The sequence below is a fragment of the Prionailurus viverrinus genome, chromosome A3 (assembly GCF_022837055.1).
Source record: "Prionailurus viverrinus isolate Anna chromosome A3, UM_Priviv_1.0, whole genome shotgun sequence".
Lineage (NCBI taxonomy): Eukaryota > Metazoa > Chordata > Mammalia > Carnivora > Felidae > Prionailurus > Prionailurus viverrinus.
The window spans coordinates 76922901-76936881 of NC_062563.1; the positions used below are offsets into that span (position 1 = coordinate 76922901).

The 13981-nt window shown below is 33.6% G+C and overlaps 1 protein-coding gene across 3 annotated transcripts in view; it reads right to left on the bottom strand.

The window, feature by feature from the left end:
- Positions 1 to 13981, bottom strand: part of FANCL (FA complementation group L) — an 85196-nt gene that overhangs the window by 3735 nt on the left and 67480 nt on the right. For all 3 annotated transcript variants that reach the window (XM_047851861.1, XM_047851860.1, XM_047851859.1), the window contains 2 exons: positions 4417 to 4567; positions 119 to 202 (listed from right to left, as the gene is read on the bottom strand). In XM_047851861.1, the coding sequence (XP_047707817.1) occupies positions 119 to 202; positions 4417 to 4567 (235 nt within the window). The remainder of the gene's footprint in view (positions 1 to 118; positions 203 to 4416; positions 4568 to 13981) is intronic.

The following is a 13981-nucleotide window of genomic DNA, read 5'->3' on the forward strand; positions in this document are numbered from 1 at the left end:
GAATGATGAAACATTTTCATTTAAAATAATTACCATATGTTAATATTTTAGAATATTTTAACAGTGAAAGACAAGAATTTTATGACTGTTAAAAACATTTAAATAGGAGATCTCATACCATGGTCAGCTCCAAGAAAGCAGCACTCAGGAAGCATAGTAGGATGCTTGGGGTCAACCTCTATATGTATTGAAGCATTATTCCCTAGAATAAAAGAACATTAAAGTTTATAGAAGTAGAAGTTCATCAAATAAAAAATAAAGCAGTATCTGTCTGGGTACTTACTGTACCACAGGAAAGAGTAGCCAATGTGTTATGGGTTTCAATAAATATATAAATGTATTTATTTATAAAATATATTTATAAATATAATTTTATAGTCTAAAAGAAATGCACTTTGAAATTATGATTATGAATAAAGATTTGGGGATCCATCTAAAGTTTTAAAATACAGAGTCAATCCATTAAGTTAATTGATTTCTAGTGAAATTCTGGTCAGAATTCTATTTTAGCTTAAATAAAAATTTTTTATAGAGTGATAGATCTTTAATATTAAAAGAAATCACAAGTTCAAGAAATAATTATCAAAGTGACTTCCATAACTTTCTTGGAAAGCACAATTATGGTCAGATGTAAAAAGACCAGCATACAATAAATTATGATTTGAGTTTTATGGAGTTTTATCGCAACATTTTCTATCAATAATCACTTCCAATGAAGTGGACTAAACGCTCCAATCAAAAGACAGAAGTTGTCAGAATGGATAAACAAAAGTTAAAACCTATCTATATTCTGCCTACAGGAGACTCATTTTAGACTTAAAGAGAAATATTTACTACACAAATGGATGTCAAAAGAAAGCCAGAGTAGCAATACTTATACTGGACAAAGTAGACTTTAAACCAAAGACCGTAACGAGAGATGAAGAAGGGCACTATATCATAATAAAGGGGACAATCCAACAAGAATATCTAACAATTGTAAATATCTATGCACCCAACATGAAAGCACCCAAATATATAAAACAATAACAAACATAAAGGAACTAATTGATAATAACACAGTAATAGCAGGGAATTTTAACATCTCACTTGTATCAGGTATCCAAATCAGCAAGGAGGTAAAACTTTCTGATACTCCATAGAGAAAACCCAAAAGACTCCTCCAAAAAACTGCTAGAACTTATATATGAATTCAGTAAAGTCACAGGATACAAAATCAACATACAGAAATCTGTTGCATTTCTATACACTAAAAATGAAGCAGCAGAAAGAGAAATTAAGAAATCAATCCCACTTACAACTACACCAAAAAAAAAAAAAAAAAAAAAAAAGATACCTAGGAATAAACCTAACCAAAGAGGTGAAAGTCCTGTGCTCTGAAAACTATACAACACTGATGAAGGGAAACAGTGATACAAAAAAATGGAAAGACATTCCATGCTCATAGGTTAGAAGAATGAATATTGCTAAAATGTCTTTATTACCTAAAGCAATCTACACATTTAATATGCAATCCCTGTCAAACTACCATTAGCATTTTACACAGAGTTAGAAAAACAACCCTGATATTTGTATGGAGCCAGAAAAGACCCTGAATAGCCAAAGCAACCTTGAAAAAGAAAAGCAAAGCTGGAGGTATCACTATTCCAGACTTCAAATTATATTACAAAGTTGTAGTGATCGAAACAGTGTAGTACTGGCACAAAATATAGATCAATAGAACAAAACAGAATACTCAGAAATAAACCCATAACTATATGGTCAATTAATCTTCGACAAAGCAGGAAATAATATCCATTGGGAAAAAGACAATCTCTTCAACAAATGGTGTTGGAAAAACTGGACTATTTCTTACACCAAACATAAAAGTAAATTCCAAATGGATGAAAGACCTAAATAAATGTGAGAACTAAAACCATAAAAATCCTAGAGGAGAACATCCCTTTGACGGTGGCTGTAGCAACTTCTTTCCAGAGATGTCTCCTGAGGTAAGGGACACAAAAGCAAAAATAAACTATTGGGACTTCAGCAAAATAAAAAGCTTCTGCACAGCAAAGGAAATGGTCAACAAAACTAAAAGGCAACCTACAAACTGGGAGAAGATATTTCCAAATGACATATCTGAGAAAGGGTCATTATCCAAAATCTATAAAGAACTTATAAAACTCAACATCGCAAAAATGAATAATGCAGTTAAGAAATGGACAGAGGACACGAACAGACATTTTTCCCAAGAAGACATGCAGATAGCCAATGGACACATGGTCAACATCACTCTTCATCAGGAAAATACAAATCAAAACTTATCTTGATGATCACTGAGTAACATGGAACTGTTGAATCACTATATTGTACCCCTGAAACCAAAATTACATTTTATGTCAACTGAAATTTAAATATTTTTAAAAAACATTTTCTGAATTCTTTTGCTCATTGTGAAGCTTTCCACTTCAACAACGGACTCAATTCACATTAAACTGAAACTGTTCGTTTAATAACAAACAACTAACCTAGTTTATAGGATCTAAGAAAAATCTATTTCTACTTGGCACTAGATTCTTTCATAAGTTCTATCTATACTGGAATATTGTATGGATTTCAGAAGTTTTACTTTTAAAGGCACATAGTATAATTGTATAAGGGTATTTGGATTTTATTTTTACAGTAAAAAGGACTTAATAAATTCTACACACCATAACATTAACTTTTGGTTAAGGTTGACAACAATATGAACACAATTATTACAGATCTGACAAAAAGGTAATCAAGTAAAAATGATATATAAAACATAAAAGTGCTATAATCTCATTTGCTTATACATTCTTTACCATGAACACAAATCCCATATTAGCCTTTAGCTATGTCATATACTAATGGCTTCACTTAATAATGAGTATATTATTTAATATATCTCAATTAGTTTGCTGAAAACTTGGTCTTCAAAAGGCATATCAGTGCCTGAAAGGGGACAAAAAAGAGCTATAGGTAAATACAGAGAAAGTGACTAAAAAAGCAGGTTGTTTATGCTGAACAATGAGATACATAATAAAAGTATATTTAATCATTACCTAATTAAAATAATTATTTACATGGGGCTATGAAGAAAATAAATTACTACACTATTTTGAAGAAACTATTTTCATTCTTAATATCTATTTGTTCACAAATATACCATTATTTGGTCAACTATTCAAAATTAAATATGGACTAAACTTTTTAGACTAAGTAACAATACTATTTGTACAACTGCTATACAACGGTATCTTCCTTTTCTCATAATTACATATTACTTATTTTCTCCCAGATAATCTATTATGCCTGGGGAGAAACCATAAAAATTGCTAATGTGGATAGGACTCACAACAGAATTTCATAATATCTTTCAGAACATATGTCTTTTAACAATATATTTATTTAGGCTAAAAAAAAAAAACAGAGAAGGGAAGACACAAATAGATATCATATAATCACCTAACTACACTATTTACTGTGAACTGAAACACAGTTTAAAACATCTAAAATCTGGAGAGGCTGAACTCAAAACTGACTTCATATATGGCTTGCTCATAATGAAAATACATAAAACAGTAATTTTATAATAAAGAATATGGTAATGTTGCAGGGGTATTCACAGTTGTACCACATCTTATTCATTAATGTCACATATATTTATAGTAAATACTTAAAATATATTTAATTATTATTTTGTGCTTCCTGTTTACTCTTCAATGGCATGTATGGCCCACTTCAGATCCTTTCATCCTCTAAAGTTCATCAGAAAATATTCCCAGATCTGTTGATATTAATCTTGTCTAGTTTCATGGATGAAGATTTCATTATTTCTAACAGTTTCTTTTAAAAAAAAAAATTTTTTTTTCTTAATGTTTATTTAATTTTGAAGGAGAAACACAGAGCATGAGTGAGGGAGGGGCAGAGAGAGAGAGGGGGACAGAACCCAAAGTAGGCTCCAGGCTCTGAGCTGTCAGCACAGAGCCCAGTGCGGGGCTTGCACTCACAAACTGTACAATCATGACCTAAGCTGACGTCCAACACTTAACCGACTTGAGCCACCCAGGTGCCCCTATTTCTAACAGTTTCTTTTCCCAAATAATGGAAGTTCTGAAAAACCGGTTCCACTATTTCTGAGCTACTTAACAGCTGATTATACAGGATCTCTGAATGATACTGCCATTGGATCATCACCTTTTATAATGAAACACCTTAGTACTTGCCCTTTCTCCTGAAATATTTACATTCAAATACACAGGGCTAAATCAGAGCTTAAATAGTTGACTTCATGCAAAAAAAGTCTCACCTAAGGGTCCAATGTCCTCTTGAGCTCCATTTTCCTTAGTAATACAAAGTATAATCCAACATCTAAACAAACAAAAAGCCTCCTTAATCCCTTTTCCCTACCCAGTGCAATCCTGCGTGCTGTTGCACTCCGTGTAGGTTTTTCTGGTTCCAGTACCCAAGTCTTCTCGTCGATTTCATCCGTAGCATCCCAGAATGCTTTCAGTGATTCTAAGGCTGCCAAAAACTGACCGTAAATGCTTATTAAAGAGCTCTGTGAAAGACAGATAAAAGCAGAGTAAGTTGCATGACACTCGTATCAACAACAGATAATTTTTCACTTAAAATATCATTCAATTTAGAAATTTTAAGCTCTGTTTCACTTCAGGTAAAACTACCCTAGTAAACAAGAGTCAACTAACTGTCCCTGCTTCATAGCTCTTCACCTCCATTAGCATTAACAGAATTTTTTGCCTGTCATTGGGACTGTGCATCTTACCAGGAATAGTTTATTTTTTTTTTAATTTTTTAATGTTTGTTTATTTTTGAGAGAGATCACAGCAGGAGAGGGGCAGAGAAAGAGAGAGACACAGAATCTGAAGGAGGCATCAGGCTCTGAGCTGTCAGCACAGAGCCCAATGTGGGGCTCGAACTCGTGAACCGTGAGATCATGACCTGAGCCAAAGTCAGATGCTTAACCGACTGAGCCACCCAGGTGCCCCAGGAATTGTTTTTTAAAGACCATATTTATTTTTATTATGATGTATTCTGTACTGTATTTATAGAATAGTAACTACTAATACAAGATGACATGTGTGTACTTTCTTAATGAATATACTATATACATATTGAGCATAGAGTCTATACAATTTTAGTATGAAAGTTGTCAAGTTATCTAGTTTGTGCAGTTATCAAGTTAAATGCAGTACCACTTGTAATTTGATTACACATTATTAACTTTACAGACTTAATTAGGCAAAGAGTATAAAAAGGTTCTACATATATTTTCTCTACAAGGTTTTTATTGATTAAATTCAAATAATAATGGAGTACATTTTTTTTGTAATATAGATCTATTAATGAGAATAATGCATCTTTCGGTAGGAGGGGAATAATGTTTAATTGGGGCTGAAAGTAGTGTTCCCTATTATCATAATCAATTGCAAATGTTTATCTGTTAATGCTTGTAATGAAACTTTACATATGTCATCCCTAGAAATGTCTTTTCTCACACACAGGTACTGTGTGGAGCATCTAAGCACTGCCAAATACTGATATAAATCCAGAAGCACTGGATTTAATAGAGACTATTCATTACTAGGAAGGCATCTGTGAATTCTATGAGGTTCTTTTTTTTTTTTTTTGAGGTAAAAAATCAACATATATCATATTAGTTTCAGGTGTACAGCATAATTCATTTGTATACACCGTAAAACAATCACAATAAGTCTGTCACACTATAAAGTTTTGAGAATTTTTTTCTTCCCTTGTGATGAGAACTTTTTAGATTTATTATTTCTTTTAGGATTCTATTTTCAAATATGGAATACAATATTATAGACTAGGTTTAAAATTTCTTCTGAGGCTAAACGTTTAGCCAACGTCTGAATTCAGTTATTTCAGACAATATTCTATGGGAATTAACTTAAATACATTTTCACTAATGATAAGAACTAAAGCCATTACTGATTTTAAAAATCAATTTATAATTACTTTCAACTGAAGTAAAGAGTTTCTCATAAAGTAGTATGTTTAAATGATACCAATACTTACTGAATATTTTATATAAAAAGCCATCAAAACTAAAAGTTTAAGAATTAAGGATCTTATTGTTTCAAATAAGCAAAACACATTTTAAAAAAATTACTGGAAATTCTACCAACATTATTTATCCAAAAACAGATACAAGACAACAATGCAAGAATACAGTATACCATGAGTGAGATGAAAAGGAAGTACTCACTTCCTTAAAGGTATATTTTGTACTCATATGTACTTAAGGAAAACCCATTTCATCCCATCACTTCAGTCAGGGTTCACACTTAGATGATTTCATGGCTCAGTTTCACAAAGTTAGTTTCAACTCTTCTAACCTTCTATACACAGGGGAAAAAAGTAAGAGTAGTAACGAGAGCTTAATACCTGCAAATAACCTTTTAGGATCCCTTTTAGCATACCTGTTCTCTTCCAATATGCCATACTTATCTATAAATTTAGATGCCAGATTCCGGAAATCAGAAACCAAACTTCCAAGTTTTGTTTTGACTTTACTATGGGCTGCACTTTATCTCCTCTTTCATTAAATGTGCCACAATTCTTTAGCTATGCAAACAAGAAACCAGTTGGGATCCCTGCAGATTGTTTTTTACACCTAATAAATTCATTAACTAAAGACCTGATTCTATTTTTAGCAAATTTCTTGATAACTCTATTTACCCTAATATTTTTATGTACTATTAGGATAACCCCCTTAAAAAAATAAACAAGTCCTTGCAGAGGACAGTAAAAAGTATATAAAATAACCCCCTTTTTCTTGTTTCCATATCCAGACATGCCATCACTATCTTCTAATACCCTACTGCGGAGTACCCTATCTAAAATGTAACACTGAACATATCAGTGTGCCTCATAAAACCATTTAAAACAACCTTCTAACTGGTTTTTCCCCCTCTAGTCATATTCCCCTAACTCCCATTATTTATATTGCAATTAAGTTGATATTTGTATTCTGTAAACCTGATACTACCGCTTCCTGGTTTATAACAAAACAACTTAAGTGCAGTTCTCAGTGATATTTTTTCTTTGTAATACCACCACTTATGACAGCAACACAAACTCCAAAAGCTATTCAATAAATATTCGTTTAAGTAAATTGAAGTCAACTACTTGATATAAAAATAATCATTTATGACCTTCATCATTCTATTTATTAAGGCTACTGTTATTTACAAGTAGTTTGCAAATTATGTTTTATGTTACTGATTAAAACCACAGTTCTTTATCGTGGCTTGCAATTAATTAACATTGTTTAACATGTATACATAGATATGTTTACACAGAGTAAATTGAAATACTTTCCATGGGTATATTTACTACTCCAAGCTTCAGTAAGCACCCTCTCTATACATGATCATTCCCAAATTTCTTTAGGCCAAACAGACAACTCCAGAACTGCTCAACCATCACTATATAGATAATCTCCACACTGCTAACAGACTTCTTGCTCCACCCTGATCTCATGATCTTCCCAGAAAAATCCAACCCTCCTAGGTCCACGCCCCCCACCCCCCACCCCCAGGTGACAGGGGATACTACCTGCCCTATTGTGCAAACCAGAAATCTAAGCACAGATTATTAAACTAGATCACTAAAACAACCTTGTAACTAAATTTTCTTCCTTTAGTCACAGTCTCCTAAAACTCATTATTTACACTGCAATTAAATTGATTTTTGTATTCTGCAGATGTGATACTATAGTTTCTTTGTTTATAATAAGATATTGATCATCAGATACATATACAATAATCCAATTGCTGGACGGTACGTTGATTTTTTTAATAGCTTTACTCAGATGTAAGCGATATACAAAGAACTGCACATATTTAATGTGTACAAGTTGATGAATATGAGCATGTGCGGTACAACCTGATACCATCATCACAATCAAAGTAATAAACCTATCCAACACTTCCCCAAAGGTTCCTCGTGTCTTTTTCAGGGGGTTTTCAGCGGGGACTTAACATAAGCTCTGTCTACCCTCTCAAGTTTTGAAATGCACAATACTGTATTGTTAAGTATAAGCATTATGTTGTACAGTACATCTCTAGAATTTGTTCATCTACCAGAGCTGAAACTTTACACGCACCGAACAACAACTCCATCCTTCCTCCAACTTCCAGACCCCTGGCAACCACTACTGTAGTCTCTGTATGTGTGAGTTTGACTAAGTTAGATACTTCATGTTAGAAACATGCAATATTTGTCCTGCTGTGACTGGTTTATTTCAGTTGGCATAATGTCCTCTAGATTCATCTGTATTTTTGCAACTGGCAGGATTTTCTCCTTTCAGGCTGTCTGTATATACTATCTTTTCTTACATATCACATTCATTTGTTGATAGACACTGGGATTTTTTCCTGTCTCTTTGCTATTGTGATAACACTATAATGAACATGGAGGTACAGGTAGCTCTTTGAGATTCTGATTTTAGCCCTTCTGTATATATACTCAGAAGTGAGATTGCTAGGTCATACAGCAGTTATATTACTTACTTTTTGGAGGAACATCCACACTGTTTTCCATTGTTGCCATACCATTTTACACTCCCACCAATAGTGTACATACAGGGTTCCAATTTCTCCACATCCTCTAACACTTGGCATTTATTTCACTTTTTTTTTTTAATTTTAACATTTGTTTATTTTTGAGGGAGAGAGAGACAGAGACAGAGTACGAACTGGGGACAGGCAGAGAGAGAGGGAGACACAGAATCTGAAGCAGGCTCCAGACTCAGCTGTCGGTACAGAGCCCGACGTGGGGCCCAAACTCATGAACCGTGAGATCATAACCTGAGCTGAAGTCAGATGCTTAACTGAATGAGGCACTCAGGCACCCCGTTTTTTTGGTTTGTTTTCAATAGCCATCCTAACAGTTGTACGGTGGTATCTCATTTTAGTTTTGATTTGCATTTCCTTGATAATTAATGAAGTTGAACATCTTTTCATATCTCTGTTGGCGATTTGTAGGTCATCTTTGAAAAAGTATCTGTTCAGGTCCTTTGCCCATTTTCTAACCAGGTTATTTGTTTTTTTGCTGCTGAGAGGTTTCTTATGTATTTTGGATGTTAACCCCTTATCAGATACATTGTTTTCAAGTATTATCATCAACTCTATAGGATGCCTTTTCATCCTGCCAATTGTTTCCTTTATTGTGCAGGAAGTCCCTTAGTTTGATACAGTCCCACTTATCTCTTTTTGCTTTGTTGTCATTGCTATTGGTGTCGTAATCAACAGATCATTATCAAGACTAATGTCAAGAAGTATTCCCCCTTTGTTTCTACTAGGAGTTTTATACTTTCAGGTCTTATATTTAAGTCTTTATTTTGAGTTAGTTTTTGTGTACAAATGCAAGGTAAGGGTCCAATTTCCCTTTTTCATGTGGATATCCTATTTCTCAATACCATTTGTTCAAAAGACTCTTCTTCTTTTTGCTAGTCACATGAGGTAGATTAAAAAAGCCAAAAAAGGTGAAAAGTGGGACACAAACATTAATCTTAGAAATTTCAATGAACTTAAGAGGTAGACATTAAAACTATTACATCAGTAAGCTATCTGAAAAACTAACAGATTTTTCTCTAACTGCTTCTTTTATCCATTAAATCATTCACAAACTCTTACTCCTAATTGATTTCCCTACTGAAATTTAAAAAGAAACATTTATAAATCCTATTTCTAACAATGTCATTAAATATTCTATATACATCATAAATGCCAAAAGAGCGCACTATATGACCTAAATTAGTAACAAAGTTAAATATTTTGCAAGTTTTCTAAAAAATGTTCAAAAATAAAAATTGCCAAGTTCTTTTTTTTTATTTTATTTTAGAGCGTGTGAGTGGGGGGAAGGGACAGAGAGAGACAAAGACAGAGAGAATTCCAAGGAGGCTCCAGGCTCAGCACAGAGCCTGAGGTGGGCCTCAATCCCACGACCTCAGGGCCAAGACCTGAGCCAAAATCGAGTCACATGCTCAACTGAATGAACTACCAAGGTAGTTTCCCATCTCACCAAAGGTACCATTTTAAGGTTTTGGGGTACTTTTTGAGGTGGGGGGTAGGCAAATTTGCAATGTGCAAAATAAATTTAAAATTGAATCAAAGAAAAACTCAGGGAAAAGTAAGAATACTAATATTAAGAGGTAACATTAAAATATCAAATGTCAGTGAAGATGTAAACAACCTAAACTCTCATATGCTGCTGAGCATGTAAAATGGCATAACAACTTTTGAAAAGATCAGACACCTTCTGTAAAAACTAAATCTATTCCTATCTTAAGACCTAGCAATTCCACTCCAACAGAAGTGAAAAGATATGCCCACAGTAAGACTTATACAAGAACGTTCAGAACAGTTTTATTCAAAGAGCAAAAAATCAGTACAAGTCCAAATGTCCATTAATAAAAGATAGAATAAACTCCAGTATATTCATGTAATGGACTACTACTCGGGAATAAACAAAATAAAAATTGTGACACATGTCACAACATGGATGAATTTCAAAAATATGCCAGGTGAAATGAAGCTATCTACAAAGAGAACACAGTGTCCACTTCTATTTATATTAAATCTGGTACAGACATAAATAAGGCATGGTTCAGAAAAAATCAATACAATAGTATTTACTGGGAAGAGATAAAAGAGCCAAGATAATGGTAATGTTCTGCATCTTGAAAATGGACTGCATGAGTATATTCATTCACAGAAACTTATGCTACACTTAGGATTATTCATTTCATTGTTTCCAAATTTTACCAAGACCTAAATTCTAGTTAATGCAGACATACTGAAGTATTTTGGAGAAAGATCTCAGACACCTGCAAAATATTTTGAAAGGCACCAAAACTCAGATACACTGATGAATGGAAAGATGCACAAATGGAAAGGTAAGTGACGAAGCCAGAATAGTGAATATTAACTGTAGAATCTAAGTGGTGGATATAGGAGTATATTCACCATAAACTCTTTCAATGTTTTGTGGGTTTTAAAATTTATAATAAAATAATGGGGGGGGGTGGGGAGGGATAATTACATAATGTGTAAATTATTCATTGTAACTGAGAAAGTTAAGTTTGTTGAATTAGGTTAGACTACATTTTCATTTTTTTCAAATATTCAATAACATTTAATTCTTTACAGCTACATATTTAGATAACATATTTAGACCCTCTCCAAAACAAAATAAGAATAGGTCTTCCTAGACAAGAAGCTCACTGTATAAGGCAAGTTATAATCTTTGAAAAGTCTGTAACAGATATTCTTAACCAGACAATCAGAAGCTTGGGTTAAAAAAAAATACATCTTTATTTTCTTTAAGTAAAATTTAGCACTTATTTCAACTACAGATACAAAAAACAAAGAATAGAAATAGTATCAATACCTGTAACTTTCTATACAACTAACATTATATTGTAATCACCTAGGGAAATTGAATACTAATATCTACAGTCCATTGTCAGTCATTACTTTTTAATTAATCTTGGTTCAATGCAGCCTTGGCATTTGGACTTCTAAAAGGTCCCCAAATGATTCTAATGTACAAAGTTAAGAAACAATGATAGAACAATGAAGAATAGCCATGCTTGTCATAGTCCGACGCTTACAGAATCATATTTCTAAAAGATTTAAACAATTCATGTAGCAAGAGACAAAGAAGGGCATAATGACAAAAGGAACAGTCCAACTGGAAGTGTCTATGCACCCAACATTGGAACACTTAAAAATATAAAGCAAATATTAACATACAAGAAAGGAGAAACTGATGGTAATACAAGTAGAGGACTTGAACACCTCACTAGCATCAAAGGATAGGTCATCAAGAGAAAAAAAAATTCAACAAGGAAACAGTGACTTTAAATGACACATTCAACCAGATGGACCTCACATTTATATACAAAACATTCCATTCAGAAACAGCAAAGTACACATTCTTTTTCAAGTGCATATAGAAATTCCTAAAGAACAGATCACATGTTAGGCCACAACACAAGTCTCAATAAATTGAAGAAAACTGAAACCATATCAAGCATCTTTTCCAACCACTGTAGTGTGAAACTAGAAATCAATTACAAGAAAAAGTCCGAAATGAACGTAATATGCATCAAGGCTAAAAAACATGCCACTAAACAATAAATGAGTCAACCAAAAATCAAAGAGGAAATAAAAAAAAACATATGGAGAAAAATGAAAACACAATGGTTCAAAATCTTTGGGATGCAGCAAAAGCTGTTCTAAGAGGGAAATTTATAGCAATACGGGTCTACCTCAAGAAATCAAGAAAAATCTCAAACAACTTTACACCTAAAATAGCTAGACACAGAAAAATAATGCCCAAAGCTAGAAAAAAGAGAAGGATAAAGGTTAGAGCAGAAATAAATGAAATCGAGATTAAAAAAATAGAAAAGAGCAAAAGGACCAGGAACTTATTCTTTGAAAATATAAACAAAATTGATAAACCATTAGCCAGACTAATCAAGAAAAAGAGAGGACTGGGGCGCCTGGGTGGCGCAGTCAGTTAAGCGTCCGACTTCAGCCAGGTCACGATCTCGCGGTCCGGGAGTTCGAGCCCCGCGTCAGGGTCTGGGCTGATGGCTCAGAGCCTGGAGCCTGTTTCTGATTCTGTGTCTCCCTCTCTCTCTGCCCCTCCCCCGTTCATGCTCTGTCTCTCTCTGTCCCAAAAATAAATAAACGTTGAAAAAAAATTTAAAAAAAAGAAAAAGAGAGGACTCACACAATTAAAATGAGAAATGAAGGAGAAGAAATAACAACTGACACTACAAAAATACAAAGGATTAAAAGAATATTATGTAAAACTAAATGCCAACAAATGGGATAACCTGGAAGAAATGAATAAATTCCAGGGCACCTGAGTGGCTCAGTAGGTTAAGCGTCAGACTTCAGCTCAGGTCATGATCTCATGGTTGGTGAGTCTGACCCCACATCAGGCTCCCTGCTGCCAGCCTGTCAGCACAGAGCTGTCCAGCTGTCTTTCTGCCCCTCCCCCACTTGCACTCTCCCCCAAATAAATTTTTAAAAAAGAAATGGATAAATTCCTAGAAACACATAATCTTCCAAGACTGAATCATAAAGAAATACAAAATTTGAACATACCAGTTATTACTAATAAAATTGAATTGGCATTCACAAAACTCCTAACAAACAAAGGTTCAGGACAAGACAGATTCACTGTTAAACACTACCAAACATTTAAAGAAGAGTTAATATCCTAATCTTCTCAAACTATCTCAAAAAACAGAAGAGAAAGAGAAGCTTCCAAATTCATTCTGTAAGGCCAGCATTACCCTGATACCAACACCAGACAAAAACACTACAAAAAGAGGAAATTGCAGGCCAATGTCTCAGATGAACACAGACTAAAAGTCCTCAAAAAATATTAAACCAAATTCAACAAAACATTAAAAAAAATCATTCACCGTGATTAAGTAGGAATTATTCTAGGATGCAAGGTAGTTCAAAACTCAAAAATCAATGTGATACATCACATTAATAAGAGAAAGGGTAAAAATCATATGATCATCTCAATAAGATGCAGAAAAGCATGTGACAAAGGCTTCTGACATCCATTTATGATAAAAATTCTCAACAAAGTGAATTTAAAGGAAACATATCTCAACATAATAATGGCCATATGTCACAAACTCACAGACAGCATCATACTCAATGGTGAAAAAGAGAGCTTTTCTCCTAAGATCAGAAACACGACAAGAGTGTCCACTCTTACCACTTTTAGTTAATATAGCACTGGAAGTCCTAGCTGCAGCAATCAGAAAAGGAAAAGAATTAAAAGCCATATAAAATTGGTAAGGATGAAGTAAAACTGTCACTCTTTGCAGATGACATGATCCTACACATAGAAAACCCTAAAGACTCCACCAAAAAACTATTAGAACTGATAA